General features: G+C 38.9%; 1 protein-coding gene across 1 annotated transcript in view; it reads left to right on the top strand.

Moving 5' to 3' along the window:
• The window catches only part of UVSSA (UV stimulated scaffold protein A), a 47,802-nt gene extending 22,819 nt beyond the window's left edge, over nt 1-24,983 (top strand). Inside the window, exons 8-13 of the mRNA XM_053940965.1 lie at nt 6,996-7,173; nt 8,093-8,242; nt 12,926-13,109; nt 13,936-14,047; nt 18,475-18,658; nt 21,761-24,983. Coding sequence (XP_053796940.1) covers nt 6,996-7,173; nt 8,093-8,242; nt 12,926-13,109; nt 13,936-14,047; nt 18,475-18,658; nt 21,761-21,854 — 902 coding nt within the window. The 3' untranslated portion in view covers nt 21,855-24,983. The remainder of the gene's footprint in view (nt 1-6,995; nt 7,174-8,092; nt 8,243-12,925; nt 13,110-13,935; nt 14,048-18,474; nt 18,659-21,760) is intronic.
• The last annotated feature ends 1,168 nt before the right edge of the window (nt 24,984-26,151 follow it).

Genomic DNA, 26,151 nt, shown 5'->3' with positions numbered 1-26,151 from the left:
GTGGAAATGGATTGAAATGTGACATGTAAATATTGATTTAAATGTCACTTTACTTCCTGTCACTTTGCTCACAAAAATGTATCCTACCAACAAGGTAAATTTTGTGGTTCTCCTGAGAGCTGAAAAACTTGTTAAAAATGAACATTTATTTAGAAAGACAAGTTCTATGCATAAGTATATAGACACATGCAGTTGTATTATCTGTGTGTTTATGTGGTTAATAACTACAGTCTCAAAATTGGTGATGATATTAAATATTAAGTACAGAAAGTGAATTGAGCATGGGTGCAGTTTGGGTGGAGGTAGAATTGAACAAGTCAATTTGAATCTTGAAGTATAAAATGAAATGTAAATTTGTTAAAAGAATTTAGGTGATTAGATAATTGAAGTGTGAAGATATAACCCATTAGAGATGTCATGCCAAATTAGCATTACCAGAATTTTAATGACCTCCCATTTGTATAATCCTTATTTACACTTGCATCTGATGTCTGCAGCTGACAAGAGGCCAGCTCTCCTGTGGGACCACAGGGTCATTTAAAATACACTGTGGTGCTAAAGAGGAATATTTGGCTGAAAAGGGAACAACACTGAAAATAATTTTCATATGATTGCTCAGATCTCACTACTGGGCACTGATGTTGCTGATACCACTGATGAGTGACCTGCCCTTGTATGGCTGGTATTCTAAGCCCTGGAAAATGGAGCCATTATTCATTTAAAGGAAGACTTTAGGGAGAAATAAAATCTTCTTTCCACTGGAGATTTTCCACATTCCAGCCTTTGCTGGTCAGCTGTTGGTTCTATTGGCATAAAGCCTCAGGGTGGATGAGGTAAGGGATGGAACTGTGCAGCCCCTCACATTGCTCTTGTCCCATAGAATAGAATTTTTGGCTGATGCCAAAGAATGAGAGATTCCTTCCTGCCCTTGGTGGTCTTGGCCTGGCTTGCAGCTGAGCTCTGACCCACTGGGAAGTGATCTCTTTTGAGGGATGTGCTTTTCCACATAAAAATGGAACAGTTCTCAGCTCTAGTCCGAAGCACACACTTTAGTTGGTAGTTCTTGTCTGTGTCTCAGTGCAAGCATTACTTACCCATGCAATAATGCTTTGAGGACAGGGGAGTCCTATTGCTGTTTACAAGAGGTGATAGAGGAAACCATCTGACTTGGGACTATTAGCATGGAAGCAGTCTATTGGTTATCAAGTTTCATCTTTATCCAAAATTATATTAGGAATGACTGTGCAGTCATTCTACTCTGGTTAATAAGATTATTTCTCTTTTATTTGAGTCTTAAGCTGAATGTTTTTTGGTTGCTGATAGCTACTTTACAGGTTCACATTGCATCTTAGAGTCTGCTTGAGATTTCTTTCATGTGGGAATCAAAGCTACAGTTCTAAAATCCCAAGACTTCTATCCATTTCTGAAATTCTTCCCTCTTTTCTTCACAATGTGATGTGCTTTTTCTGGGTTAGATGTCCCCAGACTGCCTTTCCTAATCTGATATCTCAGTCATACTTCTCTATGTGTTAAGTAGCTGCTTTTGAATCCTTGAACAGACACACCTGTGCTGGCTGGAAATTAAAAATTATACCTAAGCATTTTCCATTTTCCTTCTTTACTGCAGTGATTTCTCAGTTTGTCTGAGTCTAGCTTTTCAGTCAGGTTTGATTTGTCTGGTCTTCATACCTCAGGAATTTCTGAGGGAATTCTCCCTGCATGTGAAGGATGTGGAGAGCAGTTTTATGTGGAAAAACAGCTCAGTGGAGATCTCAGCAGAAACAAACATGCAAACTCCAGAGTGTGTAAAGCACCATTGAAAGGTGCTGAGTTTGAGACTTAGAATTACACTGTCTAAGCTAAATAAGGCTTTTACCTGACTTCTCTAAAGGGAAAAAGCATATCAGGTTTTACAGGGGGAATGTTAGACAGAATTACTTACTTACCTCTTTGAAATTCAGGTTCCTTTTTCCTAAATTTGGAAAATTTAGTTGTGTTTCTCAGCCTGACATGTCTAGTATCTAGAATAAGTTTTCTATTAATAATACTATGAATCCTTTAAAAAAATCAGATGTAGTTGTTACATTATGTAAATAGCATGTGTTGATTTATCATAAATGTATTGAAAATAGATATTCAGCATTGAAGTTAAAACCCTAAACAAGAATTTCTGTAATCAAATGTGTGTGTGGTCTCCACTTCTCTTAGGATATAATTAAATACTTCTAGAGTATTTAATTACAATTTTACAAGTGAGATTGCCTTGTTATATTAGTGTGTTTTGAAATACCCGTATATGCACAAACACAAGTACTATATGGAATAATCACAGAATCATCATTAAGATTGGAAAAGACCTCTAAAATCATCAGGTCCAACCTTTGAGTATTGCCATGCCCACTAAACCACAAAGTTGCCACATCTACTCATTTTTTTAATACTTCAGGGATGGTGACTCCAGTACTTCCTCAGGGAGCTTCTTCCAATGTTTTACTGCTCTTTTCAGTGAAGAAATATTTCCTAATATCCAACCTGAACCTTCTTTAGCACAGTTTGAACCTACAGAGAACTAGCCACACTTAGGACAATAAATGAGTACAGCTATTTGTAATTCAGTATTTGGAATGAAGATTAACTTTTCACATTTATGAAAAAACATGATTATCCCTTCCAACAAAATACTTCAACATCCATGTAGAAGTATTGACTGTAGATACTTCTTCTGATGCATCCTGATCAACTGCTCATGGAAACTTTCCTCATTCTCAGGAGAGTCCTTCTATCTAAATAAAAATTTCCCAGAAAATCTAACAGGTTATGAGATATACTTGATTTCTACTAAAGTTCTTGGACATGAATAGTCTCTGCACAAGATATTGGTACACTTTCGAGTAGTGTGCCACAGCAGTATCCCTCAGAGGATCTGTGCAATGGCCAGGGGATGCAAAATCATAAGGAAGAAGCTTAAAAGGTGAAGGTGTAAGGTATAGAAAAGGCTTGATAAAAACACTGTATATTTGAGTTTTTATGGTTCTTAGCTATGATTGTAAAGTAGTAATAAGTAGGATTAATTAATGAGAGGTAACAATATATCAACATATTCTGTAATTCCAGTAAGCCAGACTAAATGTTTATGTAATGTTAGTAAACTCTTCTAGTTACCTTTTTCCTTTAATTTGAATTTCCAGTGGAGGATTCCAAGATTTCACATAAAAGAGCATAGCTACATTCAAAGGCACTGGGAAGCTTTGCAAAGTCCAAAGCTTATTGTGCTTCCTGAGTAAGATACCAGCAGGCATTTTCATTGTGAGCACAGAGTAAGAGGGGAAATATTGGACCTGACTGCTGGATTTTCCTGACAATCTAGGACAGTGTCTGTACTATTATAAATCACATACACTTGGCTTGACTAAGATTCAACAAATGGGGAGCAGAAATTATTTTTTTTTCAGGAAAGGTGAAGTCTACTTGTTTATATTCTATCTCCATTTTTTCAATTAAACTTCAGTGAATCTGAAGTAGCTTGATTTCGTCTAAATCCACACAGCTGAGGAAACCTGGGCTTGCCTTTTCTCTGAATTTTCACTGAGGGCTTTTATCTCCCCCTAATCCCACCATTTCTGTCAGGACATAATCTCTTTCTCAAATTTACATTTTAATTACAAGGCCAGCTGAACTAGCTAAAATCAATAATGTCAGCATTCAGCAGCCTAACTTTAGCTGAAACCCCAGCCTCTCTCCTTCCTTCTATAGATTTATCTTGTGAACACGGGCTACTTTATTGCTTCAGGCAATAGGTGCCATTTGGTCAATTTAAACAAAAAGGAGGATTTAAACACTTTTATGATTCTTTCTCAAAGCTGCTGTTGGCACAATTTGAACCCAGGTACTGTACTTGTTAAATAAACCACACAGAACAGCAGAATTTTGAAGAGGAATTTTGCTTTTAGAACTGTACTTAATCCCATCTATGTTTTAAAACCAAAACAAAGCAACCCCACCCTGACATTGGACACTATTCAGCTGGGGCTGTCTGCCTGGTCACTCCTGTCTTTATCTTGTTAGTAAAACCTACTTTCATACATAAATACTTTTTTAAAACTCCACTGTGGAGGTGATGTTACTGATGTATCAGTGACTCAATTTTTAGCTATTTTTCTGTTAATAGTTTAAAATAAGAAATCAATGAGAAAATATTTTGTTCTTGTCACTCTTAAGAATTCCTATATTGATCTTCCAGATGTGATTTTTATCTGTCTAAATGTCACATTGTCCATTTATCTCTCTTGCCTTTCCTGTCTGTTGCTGACTGCTTGTCTCTGCTGTTCCCCTCCTCCTCAACCAAACCAGTATTGTGAACAAGCAGTCATGCTTCCTGTAAACATCATAGGAAAAGAAATGGAAAAAAATAGGGGTTTCTGAGAACTTTTAATACATAGTAAGTATTTTTTCTGAGGATGAGAGGTGTGGTGAGTGACACAAACCTGCTATCTCCTGACTTTTTTTTACTATTTGTAAATAGTACAAGTGCTCTCAAAACGTTTGCTTTAAACAATGCTTTTAAGAAAGGGTCCTTAAAAAAAAGAAAAAGCAAGCAGTTTAAATGCTAAATACAGTCTGAGCAATTCTGCATTACAGGTAGTCTGTGACATATTCTTCTCAGTTAACCTGGTTCATGCCAAAGGCCCTGTTTGTAACTGTTTCTGTCATTAAAGGAAGTTTACTTCTCCAAATACTAATGATTCTAAAGTGTGGTTACAACAATGTTTTGGGTTAATTCTGTTTCACTTTGATAAAAGCACCTGAGAAAGGCATTTTCCCTTTCTAGCCTGTGACGTGAACTGAGATGGAGCCCTGCCCTGCCCCTTTTCCAGAGACATAAATTCAAAATTCCTGCATTATTATGCCACTGAAGTGCTGTTTAAAAGCACATTTTTGTGGAGGCACCATTCTCCCTTTTGAACAGCAAATCCATAGCCTAATAAGTGTAATGAAATAATTTCTTCTGCTGTTTAACCTAGTTATCTGCTTAAATCCATCCTATTATGTTTAATTATAATTTCCTTTATTCCTGGTCCTTCTGCAGACTGTTTTCTAGTGCAGAGATTGCACCTTTAAATGGTTTAGGGTTTTTTGTAGCAGCACATTTCTCTTTCTCTTAGGATTTTTCATAGAGGTGCACAGAGAGAAAGAAAGAGAAAACAATTTCTATTTCTGCTTTTTGTTTTTCTCATGTGGAATGTGTTTGGAGAATTGTTTACCTGGGGTGATTGCTTGATTGGATTCTGGTGAGGATTGTTTGAGCCTGATGGCCAATCAGATCCACCTGTGGCTGAACACTGGCGAACAGGCAAGTTGTTAGTAGTTAGATATGGTAGAGAAAGTAGGTATGTATTTTAGTATCTTCCTTTATATAGTATATTAATTGTATTATAGCATAGTTATAATAAAGAAATCATTCAGCCTTCTGAACCAATGTTAGACATCATCATTTCTTCCCATTGGGTTTGCCTGCATTTTACAATAGTTTTTTTTTTGTTGGTTGGTTTGTTTGTTTGTTTTTATAATGTTCTTTAAAGGCTTGTTGACTTTGGAGAATGTAGATTTTTGTTAGTGTGTAGTGTGGGCAGGAGTGAGTAAGGGAGCAGCACTGCCAGATGTGCTCAGCAGCAAGATGGACTCTGGATTTTGAATGAGGATTGTTGCTGTCTCTGGGGAAAGGCTGTCCAGGAATTAGGTTAAACAGGTGTCTTTCTCAGTGCCCTGAGCTTGGAGCTTTGGAAAACAGGTCTGGATGTTGTTCCCTGCACAAGGACTCAGCTCCTGATGTAGATGCTTGGAAAATGCATTCCCAGGGGTGGATCTCAGAGTTTACCACCTCAGCATCTTGGCCTGTGCCATCTGTGCAGTCACACTCCATGGCTTAAAGGGAATGAGTGATGTAAACCAGTCAAGGTCAGGATGAATTACTGAGAGACCTTATAAAGTGGTGAGATGGGTTGTTCAAAATTGTTCAAATTTTGTTTGTGAAAAATGCATTATTCTCTCAAAAATACTTTGTGTACCAAGCCTCCCTGCTGCTGTGGGTCTTGCAATTTCCTGCTCAGATGGCTGGTCACAGATACAACATGAGCTTTTCCTTTTCTGCTTGATATATTTGCTGATACATTTAATGTATGATAAGTTAAATGACTAGTATTTAATGGCTAGCAAAGCAAGAATGCTTCTGAATGCAGCTTCAGGGCTGGTTAGAACTGAGAAAAAGATGAAAAGTTACAATCAAGTAAAGGACAAAACATATTAGAAAAACTTTAGTTACTTTTCACAAGAAGGCTCAGATAATTTGCCAAAAATTTTAGGTTTGTCAAACTATGACTTCTTGTTAGGGATCTTTTTTGAGCGATGAAACCTTGCATTTCAATAAATTATTTTATAAAAAGGCTTTCTGAGGGGACAGATCGTGTTGGTGTGAGGGATCGTATCTTTCCAATTTTAGCTGTCGTTGGCTGAAAAGTTCTTGTAACTATTACTGGCTAATGGAGTTGCTCCTCCAGCTCAGCAAGTAGAGGCAGGTGCTGTCTGCCAGCTCAGCCTATCTAACTGCATCCTTACAGTCCATGCTGAGTCTCTAATCTGGCTGTATAAAGTAATAAAAGTTACCCCACCACTGAGCTGCTGGTGCTGAACATCAGTGCCTGGTGCTGCCTTGCAGAGGGCTCATTCCTCAGGTGTAGCTCAGGCATTTCCTCTCTCTTGGACAGACTCTCTGAGTCTTTCTTCCTCTGCTAGCATTTAGATATTTTCTCCTGGCAAATTGTGTGGTTTAGTATCTGCGAAAGACAAATGTCCTCTAAATAATTCTGTTTCACTCTGGGTGGGATTGATGTCTAACACAAACTGAAAGCAGGAAGATGTAGTCAGCACCCTGAGCTGTTTGGGTGGACTGTGAGGGTGGGAGAAGTGAATCACTCCTAAACATCAAGGTTTTTTTGCAGGGCTTGAACCCCAGTCACCTCCAAAAGCCCTGGTGGCGAAGGCATCGACGGGAGCAGCTCCACGGAGCTCCCGCACTCTGCTCAAAGGGAACGAGGATGAACTCGATCCAACCTGTGCAGCTGCCACCCTGAAACTTCTCAGAGACAAGCTACCAAAGTTACCATCTCCTCATGCCAGGTCATCTTTGTTTTAATTCTTGTACAAACCTCTTGCTCTTGTGTTTATTAGTTTTGACAGCACACAGAAAAGCATTCGTGAACAAGGCAAGCTGACAAGGCTGACCTGATATCATTTTGAAGTTACATTTATTGCTTAATGTTTGGGATTTTGTTGGTGATTGCACCAGAATCTTAAGGAATCTTCTACTGCTCAGTTAATATAGATCTTATTTGGTGTAAATGACCTTTATGAAAATACACTGTTCCTTTCTTTGCTAACAACACCCCTCACCTCATTTATTTGGGTAAGTTTTGTTTGCAGCCGAACAGAGTGTATTCTAATGTTCAGTTAGCAAGTAGTTTCAACATCTCTTTGTTCCCAGTGACTTATGCTGTCAGTGCTGCCTGGAGATATTATATTGCTTCCAAAGACATATTTGTTATCAGTCCTGTTCAAAGTTTGCTGAAACTCCAGCCTTGCCTGGCATTTGGCTGTGATTTGAGGATAAGGCTGGAGCCGTCTGTTTTGTGGCATGTTCCTGGAAAGACTCTTCTGCATGGGCCAGGAAAGCTTCCAAAGCCTAGCAAGCTGGAATTAATCTGAGATTTTCAGTAGCACATCTGTGGCTCCTGTGGGAGTGCAATATGCATGATCCACTGCTGCCCCCATCAGATCTCTGGGCTTCTGCCCCCACAGTGTGATACATGTTAGCCAGCAGTAGCTGAACGTGCAGTGAGCTACAGAGTGTGTGATGTGTCATATGGTCTTCCTTTAAAAAATAAAAAGGAGAACCTTGAAAAGTAGTTGTAATTGTACATGTAAGGTAATAATATTAGTGTTGGTCTAAAAAAAAAAAAAATCTAATGAAAACAGAAAAAAAGAAAAGGTTGTTGTGGTCATTGGTGTTCTGTATTGACTTCTCATCAATTCTCTGCAGTGAATCTGCAACTTCTGAGACAGCAAACTTGGAAGATCCTGACAGTAAAAGAAGAAAACTAGAAGAAAGAGCTAAAGCTCCCCTCATGCCTTTTGGATTAGATCTTCATTACTGGGGAGAGGATCAGCCGAGTGCTGGGAAGATTCTCAAGTAAGATTCTTTTTCTTTTAAGGCAAATTAAACAAATAAATAGATTTACTTGTACTCAGAGGTCATGCAGTAGGGTGACTGCTATTTCTTTTGATAATTACTTTTCTTCTTTACCTTGTGCTGTAGGACCCATAAACAAAGTCAGAAATTCTACCTTTAAATGTTATTTGTTTTGAGAAGATGTGATACTAATTAAATATCCTTTGATGCTTCAAAGCACTTTTTTTTTTCCTGCTCTTTTTATGTTTGCAGCATGGCATCAGTTACTCCAATTTAAGCTGGTACCTCATTATGCAAAGGGCTCTGCCAAGTGTGTGATAGACATTCCCTGAGCTGGAGACTTTAAGATCTAAATAAGTAGCAGGCAAGGTAGGAGAAAGGCTGGGGAAGTGTTTTTTCCTGACTTCACAGAGTGGTAACTGAGGAAACTGATAGGCTTATTCAGTCACACAAGAGAAGGGTGGCAGTTACAGGATTTGGATTTGGATCTTTCACTTTCCATTGCTGTCTGGGAGGTTTTGTGTTTCACCAAGCATTGCTGACTCAGGGAAAGCTTTAGCACTGCTGGGGAGAAGAGGTGGTAGGTACACATCAGAATTTATTTCTCGCAGTCAGTTTTTAAAACCCTTTTTACTATTTTTAAATGAAAGTTGGGTTGCAAAGTCCTCCCTCTATGTATAAATTTTGTTTAAGTCCACCAGAATTTTGGTATCAGTGTGTACCATAGCTGGCTTGAAAAAGGCAAAAATTGCTGACTGGCTGGGTTGTAAATTAAGCTCTTATATTCTTAGCAGTATTACTTTAACTTAGTTTTTTTTCTTACCAAAACAAAGAAAAAAAAACGCCAGCCTGTAATCACAGTGCTAAAACAATGTTGACAGAAAGAAACAAGAGGAAATCTTTGCCCCTGCACCTGATTTTGTAAAATGCTGAATATCTGTTAAATTACTGAAAACTGGTGCAATTTGATGCATAAAAGTGTTTTACCCCAGTCACTACAGGCTTTGGATTCCATCTCATGTGGTATAGGCTCTTCAAATCCTATGAGGAGATTTTCAGCAGGGCTTTAAGAAGCATTTGTTTGTGATAATGCCAAAAAGGTAGTAAGGCCTTATTTTACATTGCAAATGAGTTATTCAAGTCGTAAGTGAAATCAGAAGCATATTTCACTGCCTGTCTGCCTCGTGCTGTACTGGTTTATTTTTATGCTTCCCAATAAACTAGAGGGCACACTTCTGAACCATATAGTCTATAACTACAGATGTGCCAGTCTAACTAAAGATAATTTAAGTAACTCTGCACACACAATACCATTGACCCCAGGTATAAAATAGACTTACTGAAAAATTAAGGTAGTTATCAGTCAACTCCTTTAGCATTTCTGTATGCACCCATACTGGCTCTGTAAGATTCTTAGGGGAAAAAAGCAAACTGAAGAATAGAAAACACATGTGGGGTGTGTATGGAATTAGAATTTTTAAAATCTGAAGGGGAAAAGTCTTTCCGTTTCATTTAGGGGTTCACTTAATCACAGCATTTACAATAAATTAAGATTTTAACAATGAGAATGTAGCTACCAGGAAGATTTTCTAATGAAGTTTTGTGGGTTTTTTTTTTTTGGGGGTGGGGCAGAAGGTAATGTATGCTGCACAGTGTTGAATTGTGTAGAGTCTGCTATGTCAGCTTAACAGACTTGTTTTGGATAGCACGGACCTTCCAAACTCATCTACTCTCCTCCTTGAATGAAATCAGTTTACTCTTAGAAGCAGAGTGAAATAGCTGGTGCAGCACTGACTGTGACTAGGATGTTTCAATTAGCCCATTTTTGCACTTGCTTCAGGATCTCTGTAAGCATCTGGGGTTAGAATTTATATTTATACAATGTTTTTATAAGCTTCCTGTCAGATTAGAAATTAAGGTGATATAAGTTCATTGAAAGAGTGCAGCAGTTCTCCAAGAGCTTTCTCTTAGATTTCAGTTAACCATCACTTGTCTTTTATTCCTCCTCCTCCTCATTTATTGCTGTGCCATTGCAATTAAAGCCTCTGTTATTTATCTGGATTAGGAGCACTTTAAATGTGAGTGAGATGTTGATATTTTTCATCTTTTAGTTAATTATCTGTTCCTCTTCTGATCCATCTTACAAACAGGTTTTACTTGTCACATGCATCATTTTTTCAAACAAGTATCTGCCTGTTTATAATGTTGCTTAACTTACAACAAGAAATCAGAAAACTTTGGGAACTGCCACTGCTTTGTTCTTCTCTTACCTGCTTCTAAGTTGTGTTGGGAGAAAATAAGTTATATGCTTGTAATAAACAGTAATATATTAATATATACTAATTAATATATATATTAATATATTTGTAGAATCAAGCTATTTTAAGTTCAGTTCCCAAATACTGGTCAATGATACATAGGACAAAACATAATTTAAATATTCTTGACATTTGTTGGGTGCATATTTAGGGGAAGGGAGACAGAGAAATTAATAAATAGAACTATTTCCTAACTGGAAGGGTTGACACGCACAACTGTTAAATGCTTCTTCATTCTCATGTAACTGTAATTTGATAATTGAGACGGGAGGGGAGTTCAGACCACCAAAGGACACTAGAATTTTACTAAGAGATTCTGTAGGATTGTCATGCTTGTGAAGATCCTTTATGGTGCCTTTTTTAGGAATGCTTTTCCCTCCATGTGGCTGCAAGGTTAGTGACCCAGAGCTGCCAGTCAGTTCTGCTTTCAGCATTGTATTAAAATAAGCAAATAAGAAATTGATGTTATTATTTTATTTACTCTCTATTGTATAATCTTGCCACAGAATTTCTGAAGCTAAAATCCTGTACTGTTCAAACATTGGGCTGAAATGATCTTGATTTAGAAAGACTCTCAGGGCTTTTGGGTTTTTTTGCTATTTTTTTGCAGAAGTGTTCAATTAAAAATATTTTGTTTAACCAAAAACTGTGGCAATACATTACTGTGTTTATTGCTGAACTAGCTTCCACTGGAACTCTTTGGCCTTTATCCCCTAATTTACCAGAAGAAAGTTATTTGTACTTTCTGGCAGGTTAGCATTTCTCTGGCACTAGTAAGGTGTATTTGATGGAGAAATTACAGATAAAATCAATCTGTTTAACAAGAATTTTGTTGAACATTTTTCTGATGATGGCAAATCACAGAGATGTTTCAGAGTTTCCTTAATCCCTTTTTAACCTAGTTCTAACCTCTTTACATAGTTTAAATGCTCAACTATTTCATTAATACCAGCAGCTATGTATGTCATAGGTTGCTACGGTCAGATATTTTCCTCTCCTTTTTTTTTTTTTTTCCTTGTTGTCTGCTGAAAACTTGGTCATATTAAATTAATCAAAACTTTTCAGGCCCTCTGAAGTAATTCTTTCAAGTATTGGCTTATGTGTTTTGCCAAATTGTGACTGGTGTGATGAGTGAAGCCAGTGTTCATGGGTATATGGCTCTGCAGTCCACAGAAAGCAAAGCAGGAATGACACCCAGGGATATTAGTGAGTGAGAGGAATTGGATATGGATAGAGAAAATCCTCTCAAATAACTCTGGAACTGATTGGGCTGAAGAACTATGTGGAAGAAAGGGATTGTAAGGTGCCTTTAGGAGTTTTATGTCCTTATCAAGACATCTGTCATCTAGATATCTCCATCTTGCTTGTCACGAGCAGCAGACATGCAGGCTGCAATTTTTTTTCCTTAGTTTAGCTGTATTTTTTTCCTCTTTAACTTCATATTTCCTTAAATTTGGGGTGGGATTGTTGTTAACTTCAGATACCTTAAAATCAGATAACCTAAGCTTAAGCTGGTCACCCTAATTCCTTTTCATGAGTAAGAGAAAGAAACATTTACCATCAGAGGGACAGTCATTGTCTACTAAGATTAGCATCTAAAATGAGTCAGGTAATTGCTCTCTGGGGTTGCCTGTTTTTCACTACAGGCTGTTGGCAGCTTGGGGTGGCTAAAATGAAATTATATGAATGCTATTGAGAAAATCTTTGTTTGCCTGTGTGTCTGTAAATGTAGGTAAGGTCGCTAATTTTAAAACAGATTTTCAATGGATTAGCTTAATTACCTAGAGGAACACCTGCTAATTTCTCAGATTTATGGACACTGTGTAGGAGAATCTGGAAGAAAGAATCTGTGTAAGGCTCAGCTGATTGTTTGCTCTTTCCTGTGGTCTCAGTTCATTGCAGCATCCTCTGATTCCAGCTTCTGCTTCTCTGCTGCTGCAAGAGTCCAGCTATCAGGAATGAGATCAGCCACGTTAAGATCAAACTGTTTCCTCCTTGATCTGTCTTCTGTGCTTAATCATAGAAGTATTTTGTTATGAAGAATGTCAAGTACAGAATTACGAAGTTATTCACTGAATCTGGAAATTGGATAACTGACTCTGGATGTCAGATCATGAACTAAAGCTAAGACTTGTAATAGCTTAGCAGGTTAAACAGGAAATCAATACTAGACAGGCTTTGGTGGTATTTTAAAAATATCTTCATAATACAGGAGCCATAAGAAAGACTGGTAGATTCCTAGGGGTTTTTCATTCACTAATAATTCCCTTCCTTCCACATGTGAGTTTAGCACAGGTTGATAATGGCATCTCTGTGTTTTCTTACAATTTTGTGTGTGAATTATTTTAATTTGTTGTTTCCGCAGATTTACCTCTGAGCACCGATTTTGGGCACCCAGTGAAGTAGAGGAAGAGGTGGAAAATAAAGAAATAACAGAAATGTTAAAAACCAGGTATATAACATTTGCTGGCAAGTTTGAGCCAGTGAAACATAAATGTCGAGCACCCATGCCTGATGGAACTCTGTGTGAAAGACAAGATCGGATTAAGGTAGGCACCAAGTTGCATCGCTTCCAAGATCTGTGCTGTGTGGAGATCTCCTTAAAACATCCATAAAAATTTATTTCACATTGTAAGTATAGCTCAAGGGAGTGAAAGAACATTGTGTTGGAGAAGTTCATTGTTAATATGTGCTCTGTAAGGGAAACATCCTTTTGGTAAAGAAGCTGTAAACATTTAAAGAACTGTCAAATTTTTTTGGCATTCATTGTAGGTTATCTGGATTTTATTTATTACTGTGATGTGTGAGTACCTGGCATTAGGGCCGAGATAGTTCTTTGCTGAAATTTTTTCCTCAGACACATATTTGATATTAACTGTTTCTAGAAACTTACATGTTTGAGGGGCAAAGAAATTTTAATCACAAATTATGTTTTATGAAAGCTAAACTCTACACAGCCTCAAATTACGAGCACTATTGAGCAGAACTGCTTTGCTTAAGTACTTCGTTCTACTATCTCTGTTCTTCCTGTATTGTCTGAGATTGAAGGATCTGAATGCACTTCAGTACTTTTAATGGGATTGTTACAGGACAGGGATATAACATAAACAACAATATATGATGCAGCATTGGTGCCCTAGTTCCAGACTTGACAGGATGTGCTACCTAGTCTCTTGAAAATGGATATTTGTTTCAAAAAGAGGTTATTTCTTTGAGATTCTGAATATATTAAACACATGATGTTACTGGGATTCTGATGCTTTCTAAAGAGGACTGGGAGTCAAGTGTAGTTTTGTTGCTTAATTCTGTTTCCAGCTTTAAGCTGTGTTAACGGTGAGATTTTTTTTTTTTCTTTCCCCCCCTTTCTTTCTCAAGTGCCCTTTCCATGGAAAGATAATTCCTCGGGATGACTCTGGGATTCCTGTAAATGCAGAGGACAGAGCTAGAGAAGAAAAGATGAAGTTTGAGAAGCAAGCAGCCCAGCCAGGTCTGTGTCTGCATAGCATCTTAAAAAATTTTAAAAAAAGCTACTAGGCAGAGGTGGGAAATATCTCTTACCTATTTTGCTCCTAACCACATTCTCCCATTTGCATTCCTATTGATTTTAAGTTACAGCTCATTCACAGTAGTTCTTGCTTATGTGATAAATATGGATACATGTGTAGACAGAATAACTAACATTGCATTTGTGCTTTATTTCCAGTGGATTTTGTTATGTTCCCAACACTGCTCAGACAGACATGTTACAGCCTTTGTCTTAAGGAACGTGTTTATCAAGGATGGTTGGACCTGTTCCCTGGGAAGTGCTTGACAGTAACTGTTCCTATGCTTCTGCAAAGAAGATGTCTAATCTTGCTGGTCCCTAACACTTGTGATTTATGAAATATAATGATAGTATTATTAGGATCATTGTGTTACCACCAGTTTTGGGAGGGCGTGCTGGATTTTTATTTTTTAAACAATTGGGAATGGGCAACAAAACTATTGGCCTTCTCCGTGCATCCTGGCTGCAGCCTTCAGGTGTTGAGGGGAAAAATCCTTCTTCCCCAAGATAATTTGGGCATTTTTAGCCAAGGTGCAGCTCTGGACTGGTAGGTGAGAAATGCAGACAGTGAGTACCCAGGCAGGAAGACTTCCAAGGGGAATAAAAGGCTTTCGTGCAATAGTACAAACCCTATTAGTGATGGACAGAAGATACCTGGTGGACTACAACCAGGAAGGTACTGGCAGTCGATGGACTGCAAAGGAAGATGAGAGAGAAGGATCTATCCAGCAAAGACACTGTATAATTTGAGGGGACAGCTTTTCTTTAACCTAGTTCCTTCAGCAGGTCTTAGTTTGCTCTGGTTTGAGCTATTTATTGTAGGTGAGTATTCAGCATTCTAATTAAACTTACCCATAGGCATTAGCATTTTGATATCCTGTGCCATACTTCCTTTCAGGAGTTCTCTCTTCAGGTTTGACTGACTTGGTGTTTGACAGTTATGCATATTATTAATGAAGCTACTGAACCTTTAATGAAACCTCTTGAGAGCCTGAGGAACAGTTACCTGTATTCAGAACAGGAATCTGTATTCAGAAAGGTCTGTGTGGAATCAATGTGCATTTAAACACAGAATTGACCCACCAGTGTCCTTTAATACTTGTTTGACCAGCTTTGAGTGACAGTGCTTGGTGATCACAGCAGCACACCACTGCAGCAATTGCTGAACACCTTCTGGTATTTGCAGGTGTCAAAGTGCTACATTTGCAGGTAGTTTCCATCCCTGTCCAGGCAGAGTAAGTGCTCTAAACTGGCATCCAGCCAGCAGCACAGACACTTTTGGACTGTCACAGGGAAACCAGGATAGAGGTGTGGATGTTGTGTTAAAAGGGAAAGTTCCCAGCTTAGTTATGACAAACTCAAACCAGCAAATTAAACTGATAGGTGTTCTTGAAATCTCAAACTAGAAACTAATATTCTGGTATAAAAATCACTTGGACTGAAAAATATTGATTTCTTTTTTTTCCTGTGAAATTGCCATTGCTTGAGGCTAGACATAGTATTTATTTTTATTACAGTGTCAGCTCAGTGTTGTTAGAGGCTTCTCACCTCTGGTCCACAAGGATGTGTCTGTTAGTCCCAAACCAGTGCTGGCATTGCTCCTTGTGTTATTGAATGTGGTTGTTAAGCTGAAATGTCACACAAAGGTCCATCCCATCTGTCTGGGGACATACTGCACAAGCTGTGGCACTTTAATTTGGACAAACCCTCCATGTTTCTAAAGCCATGCATATACCAGATGTCACTAAATGCTTCTATCCACTTTCTTTTTTGCTCTGCCTTACTATTTTTATATTTGCTTTAGAGCATTTTCATCAACCTTTAAATTTTTTTTGCTTGTTTTGAGGCTTGTGGTTTGGAGGGGTGTGTTCGGTTGGTTTTCAGTGGTGTTTGGTTTTGGGGGTTTTTTTGATTACAAAGGTCTTGAAGCAAATCTGACCAGTGCTGCTATGGGAAATACACAACTGGGAACCCACCAGACAGTCAGGAACTGTTTGATTGACAACATCATTAATGATGGCAGTTTGAAAAATCTGGAAAAAAACACTTAAATTTGGGGATCAGTTGTATGGTTAAATTGCACCAAAATTCTTCTTGCAAAATTCTACTTCCTACTGGATGGTAGATTTATTTCTATCTTTATGGGATTAAAGGGGGAAACAGTTAGATAATAGTCATATGGTTTGTGTGCTAATGACTGTGTTTTGACAACACTGTCATTGTTATTATGGATCATCTATTATCTTAGCACAAAATTTTGAACTCTAGCTAATGCCCACAGGAAGGTGCTTTGAGCTCTTCAGTCCTGGAACAGTGAATCAGTTGGGATTACGCTGACCCGCTAATCTGCAGCGTTCATCCTTTTCCCATAGTTCACACACAGGAGCAAATTAAGTGCCTATTTTTTGTGTCAACCCTGAAAAGTATCTGGTTTTTCAGCCCTTAGTGACTTGTTAACAAACAGGTATCAGGACAGGCTGGTGAAGGCAGGCCGCTGGCCACTCAGATGTGAAATAGCATCTCTTTACTAACTACAGTATTGATTCCCGCCTACCCTTGCAAACTGTGTAATTTTCTTTTCCCTGCTGCTAAACTCAGTAACAATGTATGAAGAGCTTTAGGGGCCCATCAATGCTCAAAAAGCCTGCTCTTCCCTGGCATTCTATTGATTTTTCTCAAAAGCTTTTAAATTGCTCCTTCATTTTACTCAAATGCTCATTTCATCTCTACTGGATGCCGGCATTTTTTCGTTGTGTTTAAACAATTGCTCTATTCACGGGGTTCCTAAACTGTGACGCCTTCTTATTACTGGGAGATAAACTGTTTAGACAGTTTTCCTTAATCTTGGATTAATCGTTCCTGTATCTGAATTGTGCTGTTCTGTATTCCCTCACTTCAAAAAAAAAAAAAAAAAGTCTGTGAGGTCTTATGATCTATCAAGTATATGTGTTCTGTTTTCTCCCTTTGTAACTCTCCTGTGCAGCTCTTGAACAGCTTGGTTTTCCTCATGCTTTTTGCCATGTTGGATTTTAATCAGTCCTTGCTTTCATGTATGATGGTAGTTTAGATCTAACCTTTCCTTGGAAAATTGCTCTGCTATTCCTTAACACCGTGTTCTTAAGTGAGGACATTGCCTCTGACCTTCCTGAAATGTTGTTAGCAGCATTTGTCACACTAAGTGACCATCTTGGTGTATAAATGAAGTTGTATAGTCCTTTAGGACTGTTTATTTTTCTATATTTACAAAGTTGTTATGTAAGAGGAGTAGACATTTGGTGTTAGAATTTCTGCAGGCAAGAAAGGCTGACTGACATAAGGGAAACTATGACAAATGACTGGCAATTACTGTTGTTAAAATGCAGTCTTCTGGCATTTCGGCTGAGTGTAGACCATGTTCTTCTTGAAGTAGTACTTCCTGCAAATTTTTCCAACCTAAGTGCTCTTTACAATGAAATTCAGTTTTTCTAAATTTCCCCTTGGCAGATGTCCATCCTCCAGCCACATTTTTACTTTGTACTTTGTGTAACCTTATTTTCATACACAAGACTACACTGAAGGTGAAAAACTTCAGCTTCCTCAAACAGTCCACAGTCTAAATTGTTCATGCTTTTTCCTCTGATGGCATCTAGGCTCAGAATCCACTCACAGTGTATGGCTGGATTCTGAAGCATTAAGGTTTTGAAAAAATGTAAAACAAGATTTCGTTTAGATAAATTAACCTGTGCCATTGCCAAGAGAAGAAATTTAATTTTGATAATTAATATGAGGCAATGTGGGATACTTAGAAAGTAGTATCTTTTTCAGATGCAAAATGGGTGTCATGGCAACAGGGTCATATTGTCCTACTCAAGAATTTTATGTAGATGTCAGATACCAGTTCATGTTTTAAAGTACGTATTACTGATGAAAAGAAATTACAATGTTGCCAGCCCTACTCTGCTAAAAGATTGGTATATTCCATTTTTTTAGGTTTATTTTTAAGTTTATCCAGAATTTATTTCTGCAGATAAGTTCCTCAGCTACATTGCTGGCATTTTCATTTTTAAATAATAATCACTGTGTTTATTTACCTCTCCTGCATGGAATAGTTTCCTTGGAACTTTGCTACTGTGCTACTGAAAAACCTTGACTTAGGTCTTCCTACAGAACAGTTTTATCCACAGCAGTTACTAATACATACTAACACAGACTGGCAGGGCTGCTTCATCCAGATCTGTCATTTTGGGAAACTGCCTTATCCTCCCCTTCCTTTATGTGTGCAACTTGTGTGGCTCTGCCCTCACCCATTGGTGACAAGAACCTCTTCCTTAGGGGACTGCAAACCTCCCTGGGTTTGGAGTTTCATAGTTCATGTTTTGTATTTTGAACAGAGTGGCGAGATCCAGAATTCATGAGAGAAGTTGAAGCTGCTACAGGACTGGATCTTGGTTCCTCTAAAAGTAATGCAAAGGGACAGAAAAAGAAAGGGAAGAAGCAAAAATATCCAAATCTGACAGACCTGAAGCAGCAGGCTAACACGTCTCGTTCCCGGCTTGAGAAGAAAGTCTTCAATAAGTAAGATACTTCCATTCTCTAAAGCCTGTTAATTACTGTTTCTGTTTGATTCAACAGTACTTTCTGTTTCTACACTAACATGCACTTAATAAACAGCTTCCTTGGCTAACTGCAAGCAAGAATATCTTCCATATGTCTAGAGGGTGAAAAATAGCAGGTACTGACAGCCAAGGTTATTTCTTCGAGAGTGATTTTTAACTAATTTGCAAAATTTCCCTTTGAAAAACTTTTTTCATCCTGTCTCAATTTTTTTAAAACTTTAATTGCTGGATTGGCTTCTCTGGATGATCATTTATTAGTCAGGCACAGCATCTCAAGTGGCTGTGGGAACCTGCCAGCCACTCCCAAATGTGCTTTAAAACATACAGTAGCTCCATCTGTCCACTATTAACACCATTTTTGATGCCTGTTCTTGCTTAGATGTGGCTACAACATAAATTTGCCTAAGCATGCTCTGGTCTTTATCAAATGGGAAGCAGCTGCAGCTATTTAAAGCGTTTCAAATATCAAAAATTAAATAGTCAAAGGAAAGTAAAGTTGTCAAATCAAAAAAGAAAAATGATTATTGTAAAATCATTCATGGTGGGTTATTCTCTAAGCATACTGGATGAGTTGAACAGCATCCAGGACGCAATGTTTGTTTAAACTCAATTTTCCCTTCTCTGATGTACTGGTTATAATAACAAAGCCAAACCCACATTATTTTTGGTTATGGAAATAGCACGTTTTATGTGAATTTCTCATGTCACCTAGTCGTAGTTAGAAGTCAGAGACATACAGTTCTAGTGATTAGAATTTCATATCATGGTTTACTGTGGTTTGTGCTAATGATCTTGAGTGTGTGCTGGTGCCAGGCACAGGGAATCAAACCTGTCAAGTTTTTAATAGGTTTCATGCTTTGCAGCACTAAACAAGATGATAACCTTGGCTCCTTATAACAACCCCAAATTACTTGAAATGTATAGGTGATAAACCCAGGCTCTAGTCTGCCAATAAAGCTAAGTGAAATTGCACACAGATCATCAAAGTGGGATCTCATTTCATTTACAGTATCACACAATCCACTGGTGCTAATGTAAAACCTACATGACATGAAAGTGGCAAGGCCACTCTGCACTGCTAAAGGCTCACTTTTCTCCTACCAATTAGGTAATATTTGAAGTGCAAAACCATGACTACATTTTCCTTACTCTGGTAACTTTATTGGCAGAATTTTGTTAAAAGTATACCTCTTCCAGGGTGTTTTTTCAGAATGTTGGTTTTCATTGCAGTTGCTGCTGAGAAAATCTTTAATCCCACCATTTAGAGTGTTATTAAGAAGAAACCTCTTTCAGATGTTTCAAAATGGCTTTGGAAATGAAGCCATTACAGAGAACAGTTACCAAACCAGAAGTCAGGCTGTTTATTGGAGATAACCCTGGAAGCAGAGCTGGAATAGTGTGTAAGGGCTGATCCTGAAAGAGGCTGAGGAACACTGCCCAAGTGCATGTCTTATCTTCATTTTCCTGCACTGCTGGGAACATCCTCAGAAGTGATAAATGCAGACTGTGACAACATAGAGTCTTAACAGCATGGGCCTTGAAACCATCTGTTTGTGTGACGGAACTTGCCAAACTTGTAGAAATCAAAGGAGACATCAGTCAGTGCCCTGCTTTTGAATGGGACACAGTCCCTCAAACCAAACCTGTAGCTGCTCTACCTGCCATGTCAGCAGAGCAGCCAAATGTTTACCTGGAGATGTGTTAGGAGATAACACCCTTCATAGGCAGGGTGACAGCTGAGAACACCTGCAAACACCAGCCTCAGATAGCTGAGCTTTTGTTCCAGAGGCATCTAAAGTAACCAGTAAAAATTGGAACTTTAGAATCCAGTGAGGAGCAAAATTCCTGAGGCAAGGTGCCCTCAGCTTTGCACAGCAGCTGCTCTAAGTTTCTGAAGGGGCAGATATTCACCACAGAACATTTTCCTGACTGCTTCTTACTCTTCTGTGAAAATTCCTCTGCCTTACCTCTGGAGGATGTAGGGGCCTGCTCTCTCTCTGCCTTTTATGACAATCTCCTACTCCTGTTCATGCTGTTCATCATTTTCCTCACCCTCAAAATTTTAGCTGTGTAATCTTCACTCTAAAGTTTGTGGAGGGGAAAAAAGTGCAGGTGTCTGAATTACCCAGCTCAGAAGCATTGCAGCCCCTCCCTGGAGAAATATCTGGGCACATCTTCACTGGGAGGAAGCAATGGCAGCCAATGGAGCAGCAACAGGGAGACAGACAGGCCCTCACTGGATTTGGAAACACCAGAAAGCTTAGGAGCTCTGAAGTTCATTCCCTCACTTCCTTTTTGAACCTGAAGGATGTTCCAGAGCCTTCTGCAGGCACAGCAGGAGATGCAGAGGGCTCAGGTGTTTGCCCATCCCGAGGCAGCAGAGATCCCATTTGCATGTGATGTGTGACTGGGGTGTTGGCCATACTGACCTGCCTGTGCTAAACTCTGAGCTCTTCTGCAGCAGAAGCCTGTCCTGGAGAGATACACAATAATCTCTGGTGTCTTCCTAAACTAGAGTTGTTGTTGTGGATTAAAAGGGAATGGGGATGCTGCTGGTGTGAGCAAAAGAGTCTAACTCAGCCCACATCTGATGAAACAGAGTTCTAGTAACCTGTGGAAGTTCACATGAACTGAACAGCCAGCCCTTCCCTCACAAAAACATTCTGGATTGTGGGTTTGATTTCATAAGGGTTTCTGAGTACTGATTTTTTAAGATCTTTTTAGATACTTTTAGGGTTTTCTTTTCCCCAAGAGCACTTAGGTGCTTTTGAAAAGCAAACTTGCTCCATGTGGCTCTAAGAAATAATGCTGGGAGGGTGGAATACACAGCCATTAAACTGAAAGACTTGAATTTGTTTACTCCTGTTAATAAAATCATTGCCGAATTAAACTATTTATATTGCTGCAGCTAATTTAGTTAACAAGACAAATTTGTTCAGCCTCATCAATGCCACGCTCAGAAGCCTGGTAGTGATTAATCAAATTCCCCAACATTCATAAATGTTCTCTGAGATTGAGTAGACTCAACAGAACTGTTATTGTTGTTTTGTTTCTCTTTCAGAGGGGCCATGAAACGGGTCATGAAAGCCATGAACCGGGTGGACCAAAGGAAGCACGAGAAGTTTGCCAACCAGTTTAACTATGCACTGAATTAAATTCTTAATCACCCCTCCCTGCAGTTCTTTATTACAAGAGAGCAACTGCAAAGCCCTTAATCAGAGATACTTGTATTTACACTACAATACTTTGCTAAGCACATTATTACAGGTGTCATTTTTAAATTGTTTCCAAGTGTAACTTATTTGATAATGAATATTAATTTTGGAAAAGATATGGTGCTATGGAATTGAATGCATTTAAAAAGTTGATAATTATTTGAAATATACATGAAATAGAGATGTTTTATGACTTGTACATAATTTGGGTAAACTGTTCAGGTTTTGGGGCTTGGTTCTTTTCCTTCCTAAGAGACTTATGTAATTTATATTTCCTTTGACAGTACGTGTGTTTAATTTTCCACTTTCATGCCTTTGGGGAAAAAGATACTTTTAAAACAATTTGATTGCTGCCAGGGATGGCAATGCACAGAGCATTTTCTCAGCTTAGTGTACAAAGTGAGCCACACCAAGCAGCACAGCAGCTGCTGCAGCACTTCTACAAACACCTTGGTGCAGAGTAAAAAAATCCAAATCAGCTGATGCCTTCAGATGATAAACAGAGTAGAGTTTGATTTCTGCAAACTGAATTCCAGGAGCTAAGTCAGTCTTGGTAGCTGTGGCACAGATGGAAGAACTGAAATGGCAAAGATCATCCTGGCCTGCTTCTTCCCAAGATGCTATCCCAGTATCTTTCAGAGCTGCTCCTGGACAGCACATTGTTAAAGTCTGTACATGTAAACAGAATGTGCTCCCATTTAACTGCAGTTTAAAAAACTCCAGTATGAGGTGAAAATAAGAAGTTTAAGAAAATCACTCAAGTGACACAAGTGACCTGCCCGGCTTGGAACAGATAAAATTGCATCAGGCTAAAGCCCCAGAGTGTGTCTAAATGACCCAGATATAAACACAAGCACCTGGAATCTTCTAACTCTAGAGAGTTAATGTGCAGCTGGATCCACTGTGGGTTGTAGTTCTTGGCTGGGTACTTAAACAAATCTCCCAAACTTGTTTGCTGGCTATAGTCAAGCTTAAGGAGAGAAAATGAAACAGTGACCAGTTGTGCTCTTGCAACATTTCATACAGCTTTATGGGTAAAGAAAATCCACAGAATCAGGAGGATTGTGTTTGAAAATCGATTTCAAAATGACCTGTAAAATTCTCCAATGAAGTGCTCATTACAGAGTAGCATGAATTCTCTATAGCACAGGCTTGGTTACTCACCTGTTGGAGGTGTAAGGAGACTAAGAATTAAAAACTGGGAAAATTTTAACAACTCAGTGTAGCTTCTGACCACCTCAGACAAAAGCTAATTCCCAGTTCTGCCAAATACTTTCTGACTTGCACAAGTACTGCATAGAAAGTTATTAATGCTGACTTTTGATAATTTATCTTGCAAGAGCTCTGTAATTTGGAAGACATATTTTGTTCTTCAACAGAAGTTGATAGACTTCTGGAATACTGAAAATAAAACAATAAAGAGGCAGAATTTCACGTAATATCTACTGACTGCACTGGAAAGTAAAGCCACTTCTACTGGCTATTAGTCTTGCTAATGTGGCAGTGAAGATTCCAGGTGAAAATGTGGATAAGGACAAACCAAGTTCATCACCAAGTCAGTTGAATCAACTGCTAAACTGATTTGATTTCATACTAAGGACAAAATCACACATACACAAAACAGAAAACACACAAACCCAACAACTCCACCACCTCACACATCTGAATGTGGTAGCAACCATTGGATGCTGGGATTCCCAGACAGTCCAAACTTAACTGACACTTGATGTCACTTTCAAAGAGCCACAAAGGTCATTGTGCCACTATTCCAGAGATTCTTGAACCTGCAGAGGCTGAAGGTGTTCATTTATAAAACATATTTTCTCCCTGTAAGAAGAATAGAAAGTTTATATTCTGCAGTGACTCTTAGCCCTCCTTTGCTGGGGCCATGAAATGTCAGCACTACAAAGTCCCCAGCAAACAGTAGATGCACTTGACCCCATGGAGTTCCCATTGTGGACCTTTAATAAAGATCACAAAGACCAGGATTGAGAATGGAAATGACAGAAATCTGATGGGGAAAAAAGTGTGGTTAGTCAGTTATGTTCCACTGTGAGCAGCCTGGTCTGATGGATGGTGTCCCTGCCTCTGGTAGAGGGGCTGGAAATAGGTGGTCTTTAAGGTCCCTCCTAACCCAAAGCATGCTGTGATTCTAATGATGCTACTCAGTCACATCAGTTCTAGAATTATCAGCTAAAACTTCCTGTCTGGACCCAACTGTCCAATCTGGCAGTTAAACCTGATACTATCACATGATCTGTGTGCTTTCCCCCTTCATTTATTAAAAGCATGCATGGAAAAAAAAAAAATCAAAACCAACAAAGTCTTCCTGGAGTGGCCTCTTTCATGCAGAAGGAGAATTTTCAGAGTTAAGAGTCCCTGGCAAGTGACTCAGAAATGGCCAGCTCAGACAGAGGTACCTGGACTGTGGGACAGGTTGATGGCCAATGATGACTTTTTTTAAAGCTCTTCTGATGACTTTCCTCTACATCTTTTTCATTTTTTCACCCTGAGCCAAGATGAACCATTGACCCTTCATAGGGAAATGTGTAGATTGCACATCCCCTGTTGCACTGTCTTTATTCCCCTAGTCCAGTGTGGGACAAACCCTTCCCTTAGCCCATGTTAATTACTGACACTTTATTCAGTTATTCCTCTACAAGAGCCACTCAGCCTGTATACATGCAACAGGTCTTGGATGCTGTCACTTAAGCATTCTCATTAGACCTGGTCAGACGTAATTCCAAGGGTTTGGGGGAGCTTTCTCCTTTTCCTGAGTTTATCAGTAGATGTGCTGGAAGAAGAAATTTAAGAAGCCATCTCTCTCCAAAGATCCAGTATACCTTCACTAAATAGAAATCCTTTTATGCTCAAAAATTCAAAATAGATCAATCTGCTTTTTTGATACATCACACTTTTTGCGTGCCAGTTTACTTAGAGCAGTTTACAAATTTGAGATCCTGGGTTTACCAGTTACAACTGTCCCTGTGACATTTCTACTGGAACTTTTCTATTCCTGTCCTCAGGGCTTCTGGGGGAAAAGAATAAATACAGGTATCATTCACATAACCTCTGTGTGTGGTTTTGTCTTTGTAACTTGCTCCAGCACCTTTGCAATTGTACTTCTGCTTACTGGGGATGCTGTGTATGATTTCCAGGTACCTGCACACCTTGAGGTGATTTGGCCCTTAGAGTGTTGTTAAGGTGAACAGTTGTAATACATGTTGAATATCGTGTGGCTGAAGGGACTCTGAGCTGAAGTGACCTATGCTGGTGCATTTAAATCTTCCTTTCTTAACCAGGGTTGTGTCAGTGGGGAAAACAAGAACTGTAACAGACTTCTCCATGGTTATTCTTACCTGAGCACATGGTTACACCTGGGGAGTAAAACCCTGAAAGGAAAAAAAAAGATCACAGTATGTGCCATACCACACCATGTATGGTCTGGCACTCAAATACAAAGCATTTAGTAGCATAAATGAGCTTGGTATGGACCTTGTGAGCAGGGCTTCTGAATGACAGCCATCCTTCAGCACATCCAAGGTTTCTGGGGCAGGGTGGTGAGCCCATAGTCATGTTTTGCACAATGCCTTGTGACTCCATTTTCTCTAAACTCACTTGAGGCTTGGCTTTATCAATCTGCATATGGCTGAAAGTCTCTATTACAAAAATATAACACTAAAAAGTTCCTAGAAATCATGGTTAAAATACTTACTTGTAGTTCTTTTCTTATTGGTAAGCAAAACATAAAAATAGGATTTGTAAGCAGTTCTGCATAGACATCGGATCATGCCACACAGAACAATTTTCCACATTGGGGAAAGGCTTCAGTTAATTAAAGTGGGCATTATTGGAAAAAAAAAAAAAAAAAAGAAACCAACTTTGTTTTGTGGAAAACAAAAAGTAAACCTGTTCCATTTAAAGTGGCTGTGGAAATGGGTGATAAGGATGTTGCTAGTTATAAGGGGCCTCTAGCCAGAAGCAAGAGGTGTAGAATCTCAGGAGCCCAGCCAGCACAAGCCCAGTTCAGGTGTGTCACAGCACACAGCAGAGGCAGATGGCCACCTGGCGGTCTCCCTCTCTGCCAATGCCTGGCTGTGGTGCACATTAATGCTTTTACTCAGAGCTGATGTCAATGTCTCTGTAGGTTGAGCACCAGAAGAGGTAAGGATGTTACAGCAGTACTTCAGTGATGAGAATTGGCCATTTAAAGCCACGCCTTTTGGAATGCCTCACA

Source organism: Vidua chalybeata, chromosome 4 (assembly GCF_026979565.1).
Source record: "Vidua chalybeata isolate OUT-0048 chromosome 4, bVidCha1 merged haplotype, whole genome shotgun sequence".
NCBI lineage: Eukaryota > Metazoa > Chordata > Aves > Passeriformes > Viduidae > Vidua > Vidua chalybeata.
Note: the sequence above shows the minus strand (reverse complement) of the source record. Positions and strands in the feature narration are given on the sequence as shown.